This window comes from Muscardinus avellanarius (genome assembly GCF_963383645.1).
Source record: "Muscardinus avellanarius genome assembly, chromosome: 21".
NCBI classification, from domain to species: Eukaryota; Metazoa; Chordata; class Mammalia; order Rodentia; family Gliridae; genus Muscardinus; species Muscardinus avellanarius.
Genome location: NC_137807.1, coordinates 22,223,735 through 22,244,702, shown reverse-complemented (window position 1 = coordinate 22,244,702; position 20,968 = coordinate 22,223,735). Strand labels below are relative to the sequence as shown.

Here is a 20,968-nt window from a genome sequence, read left to right as displayed (position 1 = left end):
CAGATCTGAGGGTTGTGGACCGGGTTGACATGGTGGGCTGTGATCTCAGGAGACAGCAGTCTGGGAGAGCAAGAAGGCCTGGAGGTGGGACCTGCAGCTGTACGGAGGGGGATTGCCCAGAAGGCGTGAGCCGCTGCAGTTTCAGTGTGTCCCCCAAAGCCCATGTGTTAGGAATAGTCCCTAGATTCAACATGCACCACTCAGAGAAAAGATAGAGATTTAATTTTTTTTTTTTTTTTTTTTGGTCCTAGGGATGGAACCCAGGGCCATTCTACCTTCCAGCTACATACACAGCCCTATTTTTTATTCTTTATTTTGAAACAAGTTCTCACTGAGTTGCAAAGGGCCTCGTTAAGGAGCTGAAGCTGTCCACGAACTGCAATCCTCCTGTCTCAGCCTCTCGAATGCTGGGATTATAAGTGTGTGCCACCACGCCCGGCTTGAGGTTTAATTTTAAGAACAGTAAAGACACACATTCCGGAGAAATGCGGGCCATCGAGAGAGAGAGAGAGAGAGAGAGAGAGAGAGAGAGAGAGAGAGGGAGAGAGAGTCTGGAATCTTTCAATCTGTTGTGTTTTTTTTTTTTTGTTTGTTTGTTTTTGGTGGTACTGGGGATTGAACTCAGAGGCTTTCTACCTCCAGGCTATACTCCCAGACCTAATTTTTATTCTTTATTTTGAAACCGGGTCTCACTAAGTTGCAGAGGGCCTTGCTAAGTAGCTGAGGCTGGCCGCGAACCACGATCCTCGGGTCTCAGCCTCCCGAATGCTGGGATGACAAGCGTGAGCCATCGCGCTCATTCAGGCCTCGCCTTGAACGTGGCCCTCTCAGAGGCCGCTCTGCTCCGGAGCGCTGCCCCCGGGGGTTTATGGGGCATCCCCCAATTCACTGTCTGGAATGGCGTCATGGGAGGGCGAGACCTCTGTCCCCATACGCAATTTCCTTCTATCATGGCGGGTGCGTGGCACACAGTTGGAAGGCAGGAAACACCTGTGGGACGGAGGAACCAGCAGAGGACGTATTGCAAATGGTTTGGGACCCAGACTGAGACCCGGGAGCCTGATCCTTCTGGCTTGGGGTTGGGCCAACCTGGTTCGAATCCCAGTGTGGTCGCTCAGGAGAGTCACAGTGCCGGGCGCTCCCTGGCCCCCGGGCGCCTCCCCTCCTCACCTGTGAAATGGGGGTGCATGTCTTTCTCTTCCTGGGACTGAGGGAGGGAGTTGTCACCAAGTAGCACCCTTCGAGAGAGAGAGAGAGAGAGAGAGAGAGAGTGTCCCCAGCTGCGGGGACCGTCCGAGGGGCACCGCGGAGCCTCCGTCCTCGGGCCCTGCCTCTGCGGCTAGGGAGCGAGCCCCCGCCCTGCTGCGTGCTCCTATTCTGGCCTAAAATTAGCGCGCACATTCCTTGGCTGCCTGGCCTGGTGCTTCCAGCGACAATTCAAACCAGATGTTTCCAGCTGTCGGGGGCCCATCCCCCTTGGCCAGCGCCCCACGTGTGGCCCTGTTCACAGAGGTCGGATTGAACCCCAGGGAGGTCAGGCCGCCACGCGCGCGAGCCAGGCGGGAGCTGCCGGGCTACCTAGGAGTCTGGGGGCTGCTTGCCTGGCCGGCCTTCCCGTGCCCCAGGCTCCTGGAGCGCCTGCCGGGGCCAAGTCTACTCAGCTGCTGCCTGGATGGTGTAGGGGGTCCGGGCTTCCGGTGTCTTTAGTAGGTGCCAGGTGCCCGGGGCTCATTCTGTTCTCGTAAGAACTCACAGGCATGGCGTGGTTACTACCCTTGTTTATAGACAAGAACCTGAGGTCCGGAGTGGTCGGCTGACTTAGCCCCTGGAGGCTCGAAAAGATGTAGGGAAGAAGTAAGTAGAAAGAAGACAGATAGGAAGGAGAAGTAAAGTATAACTTGAAGCCGGGTGTGGGGGCGCACACCTGGCATCCCAGCACTTGGGAGGCTGAGACAGGAGGACTGCAGGTCGAGGCCAGCTTCAGCAAGCAGTGAGACTCTCATCAACTTAGCAAGACCCTGTTTCCAAATAAGTAAAATCGGGCTGAGGATGTAGCTTGAAGGTAGTGTGCCTCTGGGTTCAGTCCTTAGAACCACACGAATATATATATATATATATATATATATGGATAGACGGATAGATGATAGATATAACTTTTTTTTTTTTCAGTACTGAGGATGGAACCCAGGGGCATTCTACCTCCGAGCTACATCGCCAGCCCTATTTTTTCTTTATTTTGAAACAGGGTCTCATTGAGTTGCAAAGGGCCTCACTAAGGAACTGAGGCTGGCTGCAAACCTCCTGTCTCAGCTTCACAAGTACTGGTATTACAAGGGTGGGCCACCACGCCCAGTGCCCTTTTTATTTTTTATTTTGAGACGGGGTCTCGCTAAGTTGCCCAGGCTAGCCTCAAACCTGTGATTCCCCTGCCTCGGCCTCCCAAGTCCCTGGAGTCACAGGTGTGCACCAGCATCCCTGGCTTGCTAGTGGGTCTTTTTAATGGTCTGTGACTTCCTGTGGGAAAGTGAGCGCCACGCAGAGGGACGCCTTTATCTGTGTCATGCTCTGCTGTGGCCCCGTACATGCGGTGTCTCATACATGCAGTGACTCATGCATGCAGTGGGCACCGTACAGAGAGAGGGGGAGAAGGAGAGGAGGAGGAGGAGGAGGAGGAGGAGGAGGCCAGGAAGGAGGGACGAGAAGACAGTGGGTCCCAGTGGAGAGCAGGCTTTGCTCAGGACCCGGTGACCAGGCCCAAGCCTACCCACTTCTCTCTTTCACCAGCTCCCCCTGCAAGCCCCTGCCCCTGGTCTCCCCCAGGGCTGTCTGTGCCTTTGGAGGCACCTTCTCAATCCATTCCTGGGGGCTGGAGGCCTAAGGGCCATGGGCAGAGTGGGAAACTGAGGCCAGGCACATTCCTGCGAGCTCAGCCGGCAGCCACATGGCCCCGGGAATGTAAATATTTAGCAGGCAGCGCAGCTGGGCCACCGCCGCACCACCACCACCGACCTCGGTAAACCTCTAAGAGTCCCAGCCTGCGCGGACTCGGTGTCTGGAGCGGCCTCCACGTCCCACGGTGGCCCTGGCTAGGAAGCACGGCCTCAGCTCCAGCGCCCTGAGGGCAGCGGATCCCTGACTGCCGACCCCAGAGCCGGGCCCCACAGCCTCATCTCCTCTTGTGGCGAAAGTGACAGGTGTGGACGAACCCCGGCCCCTGAGCTAAAGACTGCGCTCTGGGCCGTTTGTTTTCGTGAGGTTCTGGGCTGTGGCTTCCCGGGCGGGCACCTGCCCTCTGTCTCCTCCTCCTCCTTTCCTCGGCAGCAGGTCACAGCTCAGGGCGCTCTTCCCTATTGGCTGGTTGACTTATTTCCCATCTGCCTCCCCTGCCAGGAGCTCTCTGAGGCAGGGCCTGGCATCTCATCCTTCTGTACCCCAGTGTCTGTGCCAAAGCCGGGCAGAGCAGGTGCCTGGGACATACTTGTCACGAGCTTAATAATGACACATGTCCCAGTCAGTCCTGTCTCCCCCAGGAAACAGTTCCTTATTCATTTATTTATTTACTTATTTATTTAGTGATAGTAAGGATGGAACCAGGGGCCTTTTACCTCTGGACTACACCCCCAGGCCTATTTTATTTATCCTGTGGAAAGAGGGTCTCACCAAGCTGCCGAGGGCCTCACTAAACGGCCGAGGCTGGCTGCGAACCTGCGATCCTCCTATCTCAAGTACTGGGATCACAAGCGTGTGCCACTACGCCCAGGCTCAGTTCCTCAGTCAGCACGTGGGCTGCCCCGGGGTCATTCACCCAGTGGCCAGGCATTTATTAGCACCTACTGTGTCCTAAGCACAGACAAAAACGGGCCATGACGGCCCAGCATGCTCGGAACTTAAGTGGGAAGCCCAGGAGGTATGGAGCAGAGAAGAGGCCGCCCGTCCCCGCCCTGGAGGCCGGGTGCAGGCAGGGCTTCCTGGAGGTGCTGTGAGGTGTGGAGGAAATGTCCAGGCCAGGGCGTCCTGGGGGACGGGAGGGGCAGCCACGTCGGTGTCTGGGCCATTCCCACCTGCGTAGGTAAACAGAGCCAGGCATGAGCGCTGTTGTTTATGGAGGGGGAAACTGAGGCCCGGGAGGTTTCATGGCCCAGGGCTCTGGTCTGTCTGTACGCGGCATCCTGCCTCCTCGGTCCCCAGGCTCCCTCTGAGGCGGTCCTGGGCCTCTCCAGCCACATGAAAGTCTCAGGCTATTTTTGCCCAGAGGGACGGTCCAGCGGCCTCGGGCTGTGTGATTAGGAATGGCTCTGGACCCATTAAAGCTCGGAGCTTGGGCGCTGTGGCTGCCACCCCGGGCTCAGCTAGGGAGGGCCGTGGCGGAGACCCAACCTCGGCCACGGCCGCCCAGCGAGGCGGGGTCTTGGCGGCTAATTGCAGTGTGTACAGGGCGGGGCTGCCAGGTGCTGCCAGGCCAGGCAGAGGGCCTGGCGCGGCTCCAGGCCTCGGAAATTACAGGTTGCGAGTGGGCGGCCCGGGCGGCTCCGTGCCATGGGCCTGCAGCCGTTGGAGCCATGGCGGTGCAAGCCCCGGGGACCGGGCTGGGCTCATACACTCCAGCTGTGGGCCGTGGACAAGGAAACCCTTGGACCAGACGAGGCCTGGCTCGAGTGAACTCTCAGCACTAACTGGTCAAATCTAAAGGGCAGAATAGACGTCCGCGTCACGCAGCGCGTTTCTAGGTTCCAGGCATATTGTCCAGGCTGGATTTGGGGTGGTTCACACAACAGCCAAAGCCCCTGGTCCTTACAGACCTAGCTCGTTAAGGCATTTACATTGTATCACATATTATAAACAATTCAGAGGTGATTTAAATGCTCAGGACACTCTGCAGAGCTTCTATGCAAACATGGCACCATTTTATTTTATTTTATTTTTATTTTGATACAGAGGGTTTGATTCCAGGGGCATCCAAGCTTTGAACCACACCCCCTAGGCCTTTTTTATTTTTATTTTTATTTTATTTTTTGTGGGTCTGGGGATGGAACCCAGGGGCATTCAACCTCCAGCTACACCCCCTGTCCTATTTTTTTTATTATTCTTTATTTTGAAACCAGGTCTCACTGAGTTGCAGAGGGCCTCACTTAGTAGCTGAGGCTGTCCGCGAACCGCGATCCTCCAGTCTCAGCCTCCCAAATGCTGGGATTACAAGCGTGTGCCACCACGCCCGGCTCAGGCCTTTTTATTTTGAAACAGGGTCTTGCTAAGTTGCTGAGGCCGGCCTTGAACCTGCAGTCCTCCCGACTCAGCCTCCCAAGGACTGGATTTACAGGCGCATGATATTACACCATTTTATATAAAGGACATTGAGCATCCATGGAATTTTGCTATCCTTGGAGGGTTCCAGAACCAATCTCCTGAGGGTCAACCATTCCACCCTGGCGTGGGAGGCAGAAAAATGTGACGCCTGCCAGAGAATCACTACGCGCACTTCCTAATCCCTGGAAACGTAGGTGCGTCGCCGCCTCTCACAGCCGGAGGGGTCTGCAGATGCGGCTTGGGATCTGAGCTGAGGAGGCCATCTGGATCCTCCAGGTGGCCCAGCGTCATCGCCAGGGGCTTTAAAAGTGGGAATGGAGGAGAGTGCTCAGGAGAGGGAGCCTGAGAAGGACCTGGAGCCAAGAAATGCCCGAGGCTTCTAGAAGCGCAAAGAGGCAGAGACACCGTAGGGTTCTCCTCCCAGAGCTCAAGTGCACGCAAAACCCAGGACACCTTCACTTTCACCACGAAACCCTTTTCAGATGCCGGACAGCAAAACCCATAGTTGCATCTGACCTCTGGTTTGCGGTACCTTGTTGGAGCAGCGTGGACCTGTTGGTTTCCCCATCTCCCCAGGTTCCAGTGAGCTAGGGCTTCTGTATCCCCAGATGAGGGTTCAGATCCTCCCTCTAGGCCCAGGGCTCTGTGGTGGGGAGGGGGGCTCAGAGGGGCCTCTGGCCGGAGCCAGGGGCCTGCCTGTGTGTCTGCGTTGGTCCTGGGCAGCCAGGCAGTGGGATGGATGGAGCGTCTGTCCGCTGGCGGAGGGCTCTGGCCAAGGACTGGTCTAAGATCAGGAAACGTTGGGCTCTTCCCTGTCGCCTTGAGGTGGGTGTGGCTGCTGGGTGCTCATGGGCCACCCCTTGAATCCAGGACAGTGTGTGTGTCCACCGGTGGATGGCGCCCTGTCCCTCCGGAATCCTGAGACATTCACCTGACACCTGCCGACGCCCGCGGCCCGAGGCACCTGTCCCTCCTTCCCGCTACATCCAGCTTCATCATCTGTGATTGTGGACCACTGCGCTCACCCGCCTGGCCACCCCCAGGGTCTCCCTGCTCCCGGGATGGCCTCCCTGCCCTTGGTCTGGTCTCTCACTGTTGCAGACCCTGTTTAGTTGTTTTTTTGTTTTTTTGTTTTTTTTTCCTGGTGGTATTGGGGATTGAACCCAGGGGCATTCTACCTCTGAGTTACACCCACAGCCTGATTTTATTTTTATTTTGTTTTTTTCTTTTTTAAATTGTTACATTCAATTATTTTGACCTTTATTTTTTTCTCTTGAATTATTATTTTTAATTTATTTTTATTGGTGCATTGTAATCATACATCACATTGGAACACAAGACTTGAGAGGATATACAAGCACACATCATCCAATTAGCCCTCATCCAGCCCCCATCCCATTCCCTCCCCCTCCCTCGATCCCATGCTTGTTTGGTGATTAACTTTGACACATTTGTTTATGTACCTCCTGAGTTTTAAAGAGGCTCCATCCTCCCCTATTCTATACCTTCTGATTGGTCACCTTAATTGCTTCACTATAGGGCCCTTTCTATAGCTCGACCACTTCCTGTTGCCCCTTTCCTCCTAGTTATTGCTGATTAGGGGAAGCATCTGGTTTTTATCTTCTGCGATATTTCTCTGTGCATGCCGCGGTGCAAGTACCAATCCCACTCTTGATGGCCCCAGTAGTGGCCTGGCTACCCGGTGGACTGATCCAGACCTCGCTGGCTCAAGCAGCGGCCTTGCCTCATGGGAGGCCCCGGTTCTGGCCTTGCTGGCCCCGACACAGGCCTAACCCCTCGGCTGGCTCCGATCCCGGCCTTGGTGGCCCCAGCACCGGCCTAGCCTCAAGGTGGGCTCCGTCCCAGCCTCGCTGGCCCCGGCACCGGCCTAACCCCTCGACAGATTCCTATCCTGGCTTCGGAGGCACCAGCACTGGCCTTGTCTCATGGCAAGCTCCGATCCCGGCCTCGCTGGCCCCAGCACCGGCCTAACCCCTCAGCAGGCTCTGATCCCGGCCTCGGAGGCCTCAGTAGCGGCCTTGCCTCATGGAAGGCTCGGATGCCAGCTGCTGGCCCCAGCAGCAGCCTAACCCCTTGGCAGGCTCCAATTCTGGCCTCGGAGGCCCCAGCACCGGCTGTGCCTCACAGCAGGCTCCCATCCCAGCCTCGCTGGCCCGGGCATAGGCCTAACCCCTCGGCAGGCTCCGATCCCGGCCTCGCTGGCCCTCGCACTGGCCTAACCCCTTGGCAGGTTCCGATCCCGGCATCGGAGGCCCCAGCACCGGCCTTGCCTCACAGCAGGCTCCGATGCCGGCCGCTGGCCCCCACACCGGCCTAACCCCTTGGCAGGCTCCGATCCTGGCCTCGGAAGCCCCAGTTCTGGCCTTGCCTCACAGCAGGCTCCGATCCCGGCCTCGCTGGCCCCGGCACCGGTCTAACCCCTCGGCAGGCTCTGATCCCGGCTTCGGAGGCCCCAGCACCAGCCTTGCCTCACGGCAGGCTCTGATCCTGGCCTCGCTGGCCCCAGCACTTGGCTAACCCCTCGGCAGGCACTGATCACAGCCTCGGAGGCTCCAGCACTGGCCTTGCCTCACGGCAGGCTCCAATCCCAGCTTTGCTGTCTCCGTCGCTGGCCTCACCCCTCAGCAGGCTCCAATCCAAGCACCGTCTTCACGCGGCCTGTTGTCCCACATTCTCGAGGGTGCATGGTGGTGGTAACATTCTGCCTCTGGGGTTATTATTTCAAAGGTTTCAGGTGTAATGCATCAGATCTCTGCCTCCCCTGAGTACTGGCCACTGCCATTGCCACTGCCTCCACCATTTCAAATATTCCCCAAGCTCTTTTTCCACTCTGAATGTTGTCCAGTGTTCCTAAGCATGCGCGACGGTAGCATTCGACATTTGGTGTAATTTCTCCAAAAAATAATGTTGGTAGGATCAGATTTCTGCCTCTCCTGAATACAAGTCTCCACCGTCATAGCGGAGACCGCTTCCAACACCGCCTTCCTCCTAGGTCTCTGCTAAAATCTCTCCTTACAGGTGATGTCCAAGATTTTTAAGAATGTGGAGAAGAAGCAGTCCTCCTTCGTGGGGAATTTTTCCAAAAGTTCCAGTTTATTTGGATAAGTTTTGTCTGCATCTCCAGTGTCCTGGCATCCGCCACGGCCTTCTTGACCCCTCTCCGATATTTTCCTTTTTTCTTTTTCTTTTCCCCCGGCTCTTCTGGGATCCGGCGTGCCCCGCCTGACCCCTCCCGGGGCCCAGGGCCTTGCGACCGGGCCCCGGTTTCTCCAGGGGTCTGGTGTGCTCCGTGCAATCCTGCCCGGGGCCCAGAGTCCCACGACCCGGGCCCGGCTCTTCTGGGGTCTGGTGTGCCCCTCCTGACCCCCGCCCAGGGCCCAGGGCCTTGCAACTGGGCACCAGTTTCTCCAGGGGTCTGGTGTGCTCCACGTGATCCCACCGGGGGCCCAGAGTCCTGTGACCCGGGCCCCGGCTCCTTTATTTTTATTTTGAAACAGGGTCTCACTGAGTTGCTGAGAGTCTCACTACTTGCTGAGGCTGTCCTCAAATCTGCAATCCTCCTGTCTTCAGCCTCCCAAGGACTGAGATTACAAGTGTGCACCATGATGCCTGGCTTGACTCTGTTTAGCTTTGTTAAAAGAAGAAGGAGGAGGAGGAGGAGGAGGAGGAGGAGGAGGAGGAGGAGGAGGCAGACAATCCACACACAGATGTCCTCTGAGTGGAAGGCTATGATCTCAGGGCTGGGCTGGTTCCTCACCTCTGGCACGTCGCACCAAGCACTTGCTGGATGCACAGGTGTGGGTCAGCAAGGGCCGCAGTCCACCGAACACCCCAGGTCGGCCAGACCTCCCGACTCCAGGCCCACCACAATTCACTTCCAGACCATTGGAATTTCCCCGCCCTCGATTTCCCCCTCTGTGAAATGGGCCTGTAACTCCTGCTCCGTCTGTCCCATTTGGGGCTGCGTAAGGTCACAGATCCCAGAATGTGGGCACCAGGGGGAGCACAGCAAGCTTCTCCTCCACCCCTACGCATGGGGAAACTGAGGCCCTGCGAGGGGAAGGGCGGGGCCGGAGCAGGTGCCCGCAGGCTGCTCCCTGTCTGAGGCTGGACCTTCTCTCTCTCCGTTCAGCATATCCCGCTCCCACTGTATCCTGAGCCTGGAAAACCTGAGTCACAGCTGGACCGCAGATGAGAAATGTTCTGCTCATTTCTAGTCCCCCCAGCCTCCCTGACCTCAGGCCTCTTTGCAGCCTTTGGGGGGCAGGCAGAACCACAGCTCGTGTTTCTGGGTCCAAGTCAGCCCCACATCTGTCTTTGGGTCTCCGCCTGCCCCAGGGCCGAGGTCTGGCCTTCCCCAGAGCGAGCGGAGGGTGGGTGGGATTGTGTGTGGCCAGCACAGCCCCGCCTCTCCCCTGTCCCCACCCCAAACCCTCTTAATGAAATCAAGCTGGCCCCACAGCCCAGCCGGGGAGGGAGAAGGAGGAGGGACAGGAGGCCTGAGCTAGCAGCAGAGGCACCAGCGAGGACCCCCGGCAGCCCGGCGCCCCACTCTCCCCGCCCCGTCTGCTGAGCACCGTGAGTCTGGGGCCCTCTCCTGAGAGCCTGGGGCTGGCCTGGATGGAGTTCAGGGACTGAGGACCGTCAAGTCCTTGGCGGGCACCTCTAAGTGTGTGTGTGTGTGTGTGTGTGTGTGTGTGTGTGTGTTCTGTGTGCACACGCGTGCCTCCTGGGCACCTGGCTGTGTGTGTGCTGGGGTGGGTGCGCGGGGGTGCGCATGGGTGCTCTGGACTCTGGGTTGGGGCGCCAGGCTGTTGCTTGCGGAGTCGGGGTGAGGGTGGTGTGTATGGGGATTGTCCTGCGCCTGGGTGTCCCCGTGCCTCAGGACGCTAGTCCCATCTTGCAGGACCCTGCGTGTGGGAGCTGGGGCCGGGGGAGCTGTCCTGAGTGTCTGTGTTGGGTCCGAGTGGGTGTGTGGGAATTGTCCTTCCTGCCATTGCAGGGGGGCCCTCGGGAACCCCTTCCCATCCAGGCCTCTGTCCTCCGCTGGCCTTGGGCACTGGACGTGGTACTTCAGCTCTCCCCCTCCCCCCAAGGCCACTAATTGAAGCCAGGCTTCCGTGGGCAGCCCCTCCCCCTTGGCCGCCAGTCTCGGGTGGGGGTGGGGCAGCGCCTCTGCCTCTGGTCTTGGGGTACCCGGGCCTCAGGGAGGGATCTACGCCAGTGGCCACAAGTTGGGGCCGCTTCATTTTAGAAGAGGAAACTCCGAGCCGGCCGTGGGGGCGCACGCTTGTCATCCCAGCATTCAGGAGGCAGAGACCAGAGATTCGAGGTTTGCGGACAGCCTCAGCTACTTAGCGAGGCCCTTTGCAACTCAGTGAGACCCTGTTTCAAAAATATAAAAACACTAAAAAATAGGGCTGGGGGTGTAGCTTGGAGGGACAATGCCCCTGGGTTCCATCCCCAGTACCCTCCCCCCCAAAAAGAGCAAACCCTGAGTGAGACGGAGGGGTGGTCCGGGTTGGGGGCTCCTGGACTCTTACCCCGGAAACGGACATGGAAACTGAAGCTTGGGGGATCACGCAGCAGGGCAGTGACTCCTGGATGGTCCGAACCGCCTCTATCCAGGGCTGGCCCGGCCTCTGCTCCGGCTCACTGTACCACCCAGGCCTCGGCTCTGGGCCCGAGTTTCCTCTTGAGTGAAAGAGAGCGGAGGAGACGGGCCTGACTCCAGATCCTATTGGCCCGAAATTCCAAAGTCCTCCAACAAGCAGGACCCAGGACACGGCGCCCAGCTTCCAGAGGATGTGAGGGGTACCCGCCAGGCAGATGAATCATTTCAGAGCCGTCCAGGCCAGTCCTTCCATTCCACAGATGGAGGACCGAGGCCCAGAGAAGGCAGGGCCCCAGGGTCACACAGCCATCTCTGCAAGGCCCGGCTGGCTCCGTGTGGAACTCGTCCTCATAGTGTTGCCAGGTTCCTCAGGGAAGCCAGCGGGGGCTGGAGAAAGTGGGGGACTCTGAGAATTGGGGTCTCCATCCTTTAAGAGCCGATTACAGGTGGTGCACAGCTGTAATCTCAGTACTTGGGAGGCTGAAACAGGAGGATTGCAGGCTTGAAGCCAGCCTCAGCAGCTTGGTGAGACCCTGTTTCAAATAAAAAATAAAATAGGACTGGGGTGTAGATCAGAGTTAAAACACACGCGCACACACACACACACACACACACACACACACACACACACACACACGAGCCAGTGATAAGCTGGGCGTGGTGACACATACCTGTAATCTCAGTCCTTGGGAGGCTGAGACAGGAGGAGCACAGATTAAAGGCCAGTAGCACGTAGTAATTTAGTGAGATCCTGTTTCAAACTGAAAAATAAAATAGGGTTGGGGGTGTAGCTCAGAGGTAGAGTGTCCCTGGGCTCAGTCCCTAGTACCCCCCAGAGCCGGTGATGGTTTCTATGGCCTCTTCCTTTCTTGTCCTCTGGCCCTGACTTCAGGGGTGCAGGGGAGAGGATCCTTTGCTCTGTCTGCTCACTGTTGCGTGCACATGTGTGTGTGTGTGTGTGTGTGTGTGTGTGTGTGTGTGTGTGTGTACACATGCACATACCTGCATGTGAATGCATCTGTGATTTTGGTCTTGCCTTCCTTTGTGGACAGAACTGGGGAGATCTTACTCAATGAATTAAAAAAAAAAAGCTCCCTTTCCTTGCGGACAGTGGAGCAGCACACGCATGGGGCGAGGACTAGCATCTGAGGCGGAGGGGGTGCCGGCTCCTCCAGGGCTTTCTGCTCCTGCATCCCACCTCTCGGGGTGAGCAGCCCCCTGTGCTGGGCAACTTAAGAATCATATCTCATTTGATCCTAACAGCGCCTCGCGCCTCGGTCTGTGGTTGCTCCCCGTGGTCACCCATTTATAGATGGGGAGAGGACGCCGGGTGTGGCGGCGCACGCTTGTAATCCCCGCGCTTGGGAGGCGGAGACAGGAGGATCGCGCAGGTTCAAAGCCAGCTGCGCTGGCTTAAGAGACCCTGTTTCCAAATAAAATATAAAAAAATAGGTCTGGGAGTGTAGTCTGGAGGTAGAAGGGTTCCATTCTCAGTGCCACCAAAAAGAAAAAATAATAATAGATGGGGCCAGGTGTGGTGGCGCACGCTTGTAATCCCCACGCTTGGGAGGCGGAGACAGGAGGATTGCGCAGGTTTGAAGCCAGCTGCGCTGGCTTAAGAGACCCTGTTTCAAAAATATAAAATAGGTCTGGGAGTGTAGCCTGGAGGTAGAAGGGTTTCCAGGAACCCCAGTACCACACACACACACACACACACACACACACACACACACACAAATAATAATAATAAAACAAATAAATAAAATAGATGGGGAGAGGACCGGAGGAGTCGGAGTCAGGATGGAGGCCCCAAAGCTCCTGCTGTGCGGCCACCTCCTGGCTCCTGGCAAGGGTGGCAGCCGGGCTCCAGGCAGGGCACCTGGCATCCCTACTCACTGCAGCCGAGAGGCAGTGGCTCAAGGCAGAGCTGGGTGATGGCGTGGATGGTGCGTGGCGTGCGTGTGCGCGTGGACTCCCAAGGTCAGGCGGGGGAACGGTCAAGTCCCAGCTGGGCCACGCACCATCTGTGTGTCCCTGGTCAAGTCACGGTCCTCTGATCCTAATGATGTGGTGTCTGTAGGGTGGAACCCAGGACGGCAGCCTGGGGTAGCCGGCTCGCTGGACACCAGCCCCGAGGCCCGGGGTGTGGTTCAGCGGGGAGAGTTTTTGCCCAGCTCGAGGCCCTGCGACCCAGCCCCAGCACTGGGGTGGGGGTGGGGAAGTACAATGTTCCCCTGTGTAATTTTCCTTTTTATGTCCTGGAGTTATGTTTTGGCTCTTGCCATCGAAGCTTGTTTGGCTGAATTTATGTCCGTAGAGTTGACTCTCCGTGTCTTCCTCTTTCCTAGCTGCGGATTCAACCAACTGCAGATAGAAAATATTCAGAAATGAAGAAGAAATCATCAGCCTCAGCTGCTACTCAGCGAGGCCCTTTGCAAATCAATGAGACCCTGTTTCAAAATAAAGAATAAAAAACAGGGCTGGGGGTGTAGCTTGGAGGTAGAATAACCCTGGGTTCCATTCCAGTACCGCAAAGAAAAAAATTTAAAAAAAGAAACAACCAAAGCAATGCAATAAAAAAATACACGATATTACATTTTGCATATTACATTTTGCATAACATTTACATTGTATCTGGCACTATCAATAATCTAGAGGCAATTTAAAGTGTTTGGGAGGATGCAGGGGGGCTCCAGGCAAACACAGTGCCATATTATTATTATTATTATTATTATTATTGTTGTTGTTGTTATTAATTATTATTTGCGGTATTGGGGATGGAACCCAGGGGCATTCTACCTCCGAGCTGCACCCCCCAGCCCTATTTTTTATTCTTTATTTTGAAACAGGGTCTCACTGAGTTGCAGAGGGCCTCACTAGGTAGCTGAGGCTGCCCGCGAACCGCGATCCTCCTGTCTCAGCCTCCCAAGTACTGGGATGACAAGCGTGCGCCACCACGCCCGGCTCCCATTTCATTATTCTGATTATGTTTTATAGTGCTGGGGATTGAACCCAGGGCCATTCTCTGCATAACACCCCCTGCCCTTTTTAATTTTTATTTCCTGTAATGGATTTTGGTATCCATGGAGTGGGCAGCCCAGGAACCAGTTCCCTGAACTGAGGAACTATGAATCAGCCGTGCTGTCTGGGCCAATGGGGCCCGGGTTCATGTGGAGCAGCCTTCCAGCCGGGAGGCGCGGGCTCATCTGGTTCCTGTCTAGTGGTGGGGCGGGGCGGGACAGGGTCCTGCCTCCAGCTTTGTCTGGGGCTCAAGGGGCTCCCCAGGCCCTCCTGCTCCTGCTTGAAGCCTAGAGGTCAGAGGCGGCCTGTGGGCAACACCCTCAACCCAGTCCAGATGCCCAGGCCCCCTGCAGAGTGCAGAGACTCCGAGGCTTCTAAAGAATCTTCTAGAGAAGTAGGAGGAGCCTCCGACTTTGCTGCTGGGTTGTGACTGTGGCCCGCCCAGCCATTTCTAACCTGGGGACAGGGCCAAGGGGAGTCGGCTATGAAGGGGCTGGGGGCCGCAGGGGGAGCCCCTGGGGGAGCTGTCATTAGGGCCTCTGTCACACACTCGGGGTCTTGCTGACTCAGTCCCTTCTCTAGCACCTTGTGTACCTGGATCCAATCCCAGCTCTTCCTCCACGACTCCCTCCATCCCTCTGAGCCTCGGGACCCTCTTCAGGAAAACAGGGAAAATCAGGTGCCTCCACCACCGGCCAGTGTCCGGATTCTGTGAGAAATTTCATGCGAGTGTAGTGGTGTAATTCCAGTACTCGGGAGGCTGAGACAGGAGGATCGTGGTTCACGGACAGCCTCAGCTACTTAGCGAGGCCCTTGGCAACTCAGTGAGACCCTGTTTCAAAAATAAAAGACTAAAAAATAGGGCTGGGAGTTTATCTCAGAGGTGCAATGCCCCTGGGTTCCATCCCCAGTACCAGAAAAAGAAAGAAAGAAAGAAAGAAAGAAAGAAAGAAAGAAAGAAAGAAGGAAAGAAACTTTATGAATTGAATGTAGGAAACGGAACAGTTGCGTGTCACGTGGACAGCCAGGAAAGTGTAAGTTCCCGCTGTCCATTCAGCAGTGAGTCCAGATACATTTATTGAGTGCCGACTGTATACCAGGGGTGGTGCAAAAGCTCTGAGGATGCTGAGATAAGTCAGATCCTGCGCCCATGGCAAGGAAAGTGGCGTGCTGGGGTCTGTTCCGTGTTCCGCAGCCCTCAGCGCACGGGGTTCCCAGACCCTGGACTTCCACGCTGACTCTTTCCGCCCTCCTCCCCTGTAGGTCTTGGGGGGCATCATGGCCTCCATCGTGGCCCCCAGCCTTCTCCTCTCTCTGCTGTTTCTCCTGAGACCTGTACCTGTGGCGGCCCACTCCGTGTCCCTGCAGGCCGCCTTCCTGGAGGACCTGGGGGGCAGCGGGGAGGCCGAGGGCTCGTCAGCCTCCTCCCCGAGCCTCCCGCCGCCCTGGACCCCGGCCCTCAGCCCCACGTCGCTGGGACCCCAGCCCACGCCCCTGGAGGGCCCCTCGCCCCCCACCAACTTCCTGGACGGGATTGTGGACTTCCTCCGTCAGTACGTGATGCTGATTGCCGTGGTGGGCTCCCTCACCTTCCTGCTGATGTTCATTGTCTGCGCCGCCCTCATCACCCACCAGAAGCACACGGCCAGCGCCTACTACCCGTCCTCCTTCCCCAAGAAGAAGTACGTGGACCAGCGGGACCGGGCCGGGGGGCCCCGGGTCTTCAGCGAGGTCCCTGACAGGCCTCCCGACAGCCGGCCCGAGGAGGCCCTGGATTCCTCTCAGCAGCTCCAGGCCGACATCCTGACAGCCACCCAGAACCTCAAGTCCCCTGCCAGGGCCGCCCCGGGCAGCGGGGAGGGAGCCAGGCTGGTGGAGGGCAGGCCGGAGGAAGAGGCCCACGGTGCCCCGGGGCAGGCGCCTGAGCTCCGGGAAGAGTCGTGCTCCGTGGCCGTGACCGAGGGCTCCCTGGCAGCCGGGAAGGGCCCGGGGGAGCCGGAAGGGCCATCCTCCTTAGCCCAGGAAGCCCAGGGGCCAGAGGGCCCCCCTGAAGGCCCCTGTGCTTGCGACGGTGTCTCCCCCAGCTTCTAAAAGGCTCCAGAACTGCTTGGCCTGGACTTTTACCTCTTTGGGCGTAAAAAGGCCTTCAGCTCTGCTTGCTTTTTGACACCCCGTCGGCCACTTCTTGGTGTCAAGCTCAGCTTGTGCCGCCCTGTGGTGGCGGAGGGGCTGGTCTCCGGCCCACAGTTATGACCACTGCCGCCGTAAGGGGTTCTATTCCCGAATGGCGGATGGACTTGTCCCCACTAGAACCAGGGGAGAAGCCACTTGGGCGGGAAACACAGGCCAGGGGAGCTGGACAAACAAAGGGTTTTGGAAGCGGTTGGATGGGCCCGGCCGGGGAGCCCACGGCCCTTGGCCCGCAGTCTAGGCTGGCACAGGCTTCTGTTCCTCGACTCCCCGGCCCTGAGTATTTTAGTGTCCCCTGGCCACGGCCCAGCGCAGAAGCTGAGCTCGGGAGCTTCTGGGGGGAGCTCCTACATATTATCATATCCAAGCCCCGAGGGGGCATGTCCAGATAGGGTTCCCTGAGGTCCTCCTTGGACACAGGATCTCAAGACCAAATGAGTTGTAGGGTATAGGGATTCAGGTCCCCTCATATGTTGCCAGGCAACCCCTCCTCGGGGGTGCTTTTCATCCCGCAGCAGCTGCTGGGATGGGCTATATGCCTCAACCCTTCCCATCAACCTGGAATCTGGGGGGCTGCATTGAGGGGATCCCTATTCTGGTTTCTGATGCCCAGCCCGCAGCAGGGCGGGGTCTCAGCACCGGTCCTGAGCTCACACACACAGTCTGGCAGTCTGTCTCCGCAGCGTTCTGCAATCCTTGACAGGGAGCCTGGGGTCCGTCCCATTTTGGGGGAGTCTTGGGAGCCCCCTCCCTCCCCCCTCGTCAGGGGCTCCCCATCCTCTGCACAGCTCTCGGGGTGCTGAGATACATACAGCACACCAGTGCAATAAATAAACCTTCATCCTGGCCATGTGTCGCATTGGTTTCCTGGGGTGGGGAGGCGTGCAGGGTGGCGGTCCATGGTCTGGGGACAACTCTGGGGGACAAGGGTGGGGGTGGGGGCAGCAGCCAGGTCCTAGAGGCCAGAGGGGCAGATTGGTGTGGGAAGGAGAGGGGAAGCTGGGTACCCCCTGGGGAAGGGAGGACACGCAGGCCAGGTCCCGGGCCTGGCTCTGCTATGGACTTGGGGCAGTTCCTACCTCCCCACCTCCCCTGGCAGTACTGACTGCCAGCTGCCCATGCTCCGCGGGATGGCTGGGCTGTGGACGGCGCTGCCCACACTGTGCCCTTGGCGGCCCTTGGGGCTGAGCAGCCTCTGTCCCCCCTGCCTCCCGGCTGGCTCAGTTCCTGCAGGGGCGACGGCTCCCCCTCCCCTCCCCTCCCCTCCCCTGTGAGCTGACAGCTGGGTTCCAGATGTGACTGGGCTGGGGGCTTGTGCAGCCGAGGCCTGGTGGGGGAAGGGGGGCTGTGTCCCGCAACCCTGCCCCTCCCCTCTAGGGACCCCGCATCCCACAGGAGGGGCCTGGGCTCAGTTTCATAACACACAATGGCCTCTGTCTTACTCAGTAGGGAAGGGCCCTCCCTCTCAGCCCAGCCCAGAACATCAGGAGGGGGAAACATGAGCACCGTGGCCCCCACCCTCACCCTGGTGCTGGGTGGCTCCCGCCCAGGCACCCAGCCTCTCTGTGAGCTCCTGTGCGGCCTCCCGCGCTGGGCACTGGGACGTGGCCGGGATGGGCATTAAGCATCCCTGTGAGCCCCCAGACCCGCCCAGGTGAAGACAGAAGCTGACATGGAGCGTTCTGGGTGGGGGCAGGCGGGGTGGGTTCAGTCCCTGTGAGTGCCCCCTGCCCCCCAAGCTGGTGCGGGTGGGGACGAAGGCAGCAGGGCACCAGCGCATCTCTGACCTCACCGGGACACCCTGAGCCCTACCCTCCCCCGGCGTCGCGCCCCTGCACCTGGCTTCCTCCTGACAGTCCCCACCCGGCCGCCACCTCCACTGTCCCCTGGGCTGGGCTGGACTGGGCAGGGCCCCAGTGCACAGGCCCCGGCTGTAGCTAATCAAGCCCTGGGCACGCCTAGCTCACGGCCCTCCAGGGGGCGCTGCTCCTATGCCCATGTCCCAAAGGGGAACCCGAGGCCCAGACAGTACTGTCAGGTGCCTGATCACACAGCCAGGATATTAGCTCAGCAGCTGACCCTAGCGTCTGCCTCCTCCGATGGGCCCTGCTTCTTCTTTGAGGAATGAATGAATGAATGAATGAATGAACAAATGAACAAATGAAGGGAGGAATGTCATCTTGGGGAGGGCCAGAGGACTCCACTTCTTTTTCCAGCGCCTCTGATCTGCTCACAGGTCGGCCACGGGGCTTTTTGCGGGAGCCCAGGAGGGCGGCGTGGGTTGCAGTGTGTGCTGTCCTGACTGGGAGGCGGAGCTGGGTTGAAAGTGGGGGTGATGGCTCCCCTCCTCCAGGGGCCAGGACAGACCCACGCTGCCCGGTGTCCCCGGGGAGGAGCAGGGCCAGCCATACTCTGCAAGACCGAGCCCTAGCTCAGGGGATTGCAAAGACCACAGGTGGGAAGCGGGGCCTCCCAGCCCCGGGCAGGGGCACTCACTGGCTGGGCTGTGCTCAGGGGATGAGCCCGAGGAGGTAGACCAGAGTCAGGCACCATGATGAGCTCGCCTATACGATTTGGGAGGCTGAGATGGGAGGATTGCCGGTTCAAGGCCAGTCTCCGTAAGTTAGGGAGGCTCTCAGCAATTGAGTGGCATAATTATTTTCAAAATAAAAATAAGATAGGGCTGGAGGTATAGCTCAGAGGTAGAGCACCCCTGGGTTGTTCCCCAACCCCCAACACACACACACACACACACACACACACACACACACACACACACACACGAAGTGGGGAGGAATGCACATCGACCCTGAGTGTTTGTAGTTTGGGGTCCTGGGGTCTGACTGTCTGAGTTCAGTCCCGTTCCCCTCGCTCTTGTGTGTAGCCTTGGGAAAGTCACCTCAGCCCTTTGGGCCTTTGTTTCTTTGTGTGCAAAGAGGGGATGAAGCCCGGCGTGGCGGCGCACGCTTGTAATCCCAGTACTTGGGAGGCTGAGACAGGAGGATCGCGGTTTCTGGCCAGCCTCAGCTACTCAGTGAGGCCCTCCGCAACTCAGCGAGACCCTGTTTCAAAATAAAGAACAAAAAATAGGGCTGGGGGTGTAGCTCGGAGGTAGAATGCCCCTGGGTTCCATCCCCAGGACTGAAAAAAAAAAATAACAGGAATAACTGCCACTTTTGAATTGACTATGGCGGATGTGTCTGGTGTTATTTTTTACAGTTTGACAGGGTCATACCAAATCCAGAGCAAAACGCACGTGTTTCAAGTTACACTTGGACGATTATTGGCATATGTGTGATCCTTAAAACCCTCGCAACCAAGATGGCCATCGCTGTCCCCCGCCAGGCATTTTTGGGGCGCCTCTTTCTCCTGCAGCCCCTCCTCCAGGCCCCGGGCTTCTGTTCCTCTCTCTCGCTAAGATTCATTTCCAGTTTCTGAGTTTTTGTCTAAATAGAACCATACGGTGTACATGTCTGTTTTTTGCTGGGCTTCTCTTGTGCCACGTAAATTTTTGTTTTCTGGAGGTTGAACCCAGGGGCATTCTACCTCCGAGCTACACATCCAGCCTGTTTTTAAATCTTTTTCTTTTTTTTTGTGTGTGTGTGGTGTTGGGGAAGGCACCCAGGGGCATTCCACCTCTGAACTGTACCCCTAGCCCTATTTTTTTTTTTATTCTTTATTTTGAAACAGGGTCTCACTGAGTTGCAGTGCTGAGGCTGTCTGCAAACCGCGATCCTCCTGTTTCAGCCTCCCAAATGCTGGGATTACAAGCGTGCTCCACCACGCCTGGCTTTATTTTTCATTTTGAAACAAGGTCTCACTAAGTTGTGAAGGACCTCGCTATGTACCTGTGAGGCTGACCGCGAACCTCGGTCCTCCTGTCTCAGCCTCCCCAAGCACCGGGATTACAAGCGTGCACCACCACGCCTGGCTACGTGAAAATACTTTGATGTTAAGGTTTCATTTTATTGTATTGGGGTATTCCACTCCTTTTTATGGCTTAGTAGTATTTTGTTCTTTTTTTTTCTTTTTTCTTTTTTTTTTTTTTGGTGGTACTGGGGGTGGAACCCAGAGGCTTTTCTACTTCCGGGCTATCCTCCCAGACCTTTTTTCTATTTTATTTGGAAACAGTGTCTCACTAAGTTGCTGAGAGCCTCACTAAGTAGCTGAGGCTGGCTTCGAACCCGCGCGATCCTCCTGTCTCCTCCTCCCAAGCGCGGGGATTACAAGTGTGCCCACCACGCCCGGCTGTCTATAGGTGATTCTGAAGTGCATCAAAGTCAGAGACCCCTGCTCTTGATCTCCAATCCTTGGGCACACGAGTATGGCCAGGAGTGGGCCGTGCTGGGCTGGGCGGGCCTGGGGCCCCCGTCGGCGGTCCCTGCACCATCAACCCCGCTCTGCTTTGTCCTGGGCTCTTCGTGTGGGGGCAAGGACAGACCAGTGTGGAGCAGGACAGGGATTTGCCATTTTGCCTAGAGTTTTTAATTTCAAGATTCCACTGGCCGCCTAGAAATAGCAGGAGGGATTTGGCGCTGGCTCCAGGGCTTGGAGGGTCCTCCACAGCTGTTCCCTCTTCCCTGGGAGGCCCGAGGTTTATGGTGGCAGCTGCAAAGTAAAAAAAAAAATAGCCCTTCTTACAAATCTCCAGGAAGAAAAAAATTTACTAGGAACCCTGATGCCAGAGAGTCCGGCGGTGCCCACCACCCACGGGGCACTGGCTGTGGGTCTTGGCCTGTGGGTGTCTATATGAGGTTTCTCTCTTAGGACCTGGGGACCCAGAGGTTCTGTCGGGGGGAGGAGGAAGCCTGGGGTTGA

General features: G+C 57.5%; 1 protein-coding gene across 1 annotated transcript; it reads left to right on the top strand.

Moving 5' to 3' along the window:
- Positions 1 to 15,238: 15,238 nt before the first annotated feature.
- Positions 15,239 to 16,051, top strand: TMEM119 (transmembrane protein 119; the record flags this gene model as incomplete). Its single annotated transcript, XM_080717808.1, has 1 exon — positions 15,239 to 16,051. The coding sequence occupies one exon, from the start codon at positions 15,239 to 15,241 to the stop codon at positions 16,049 to 16,051; it is 813 nt and encodes a 270-aa protein (XP_080573934.1).
- Positions 16,052 to 20,968: the final 4,917 nt, after the last annotated feature.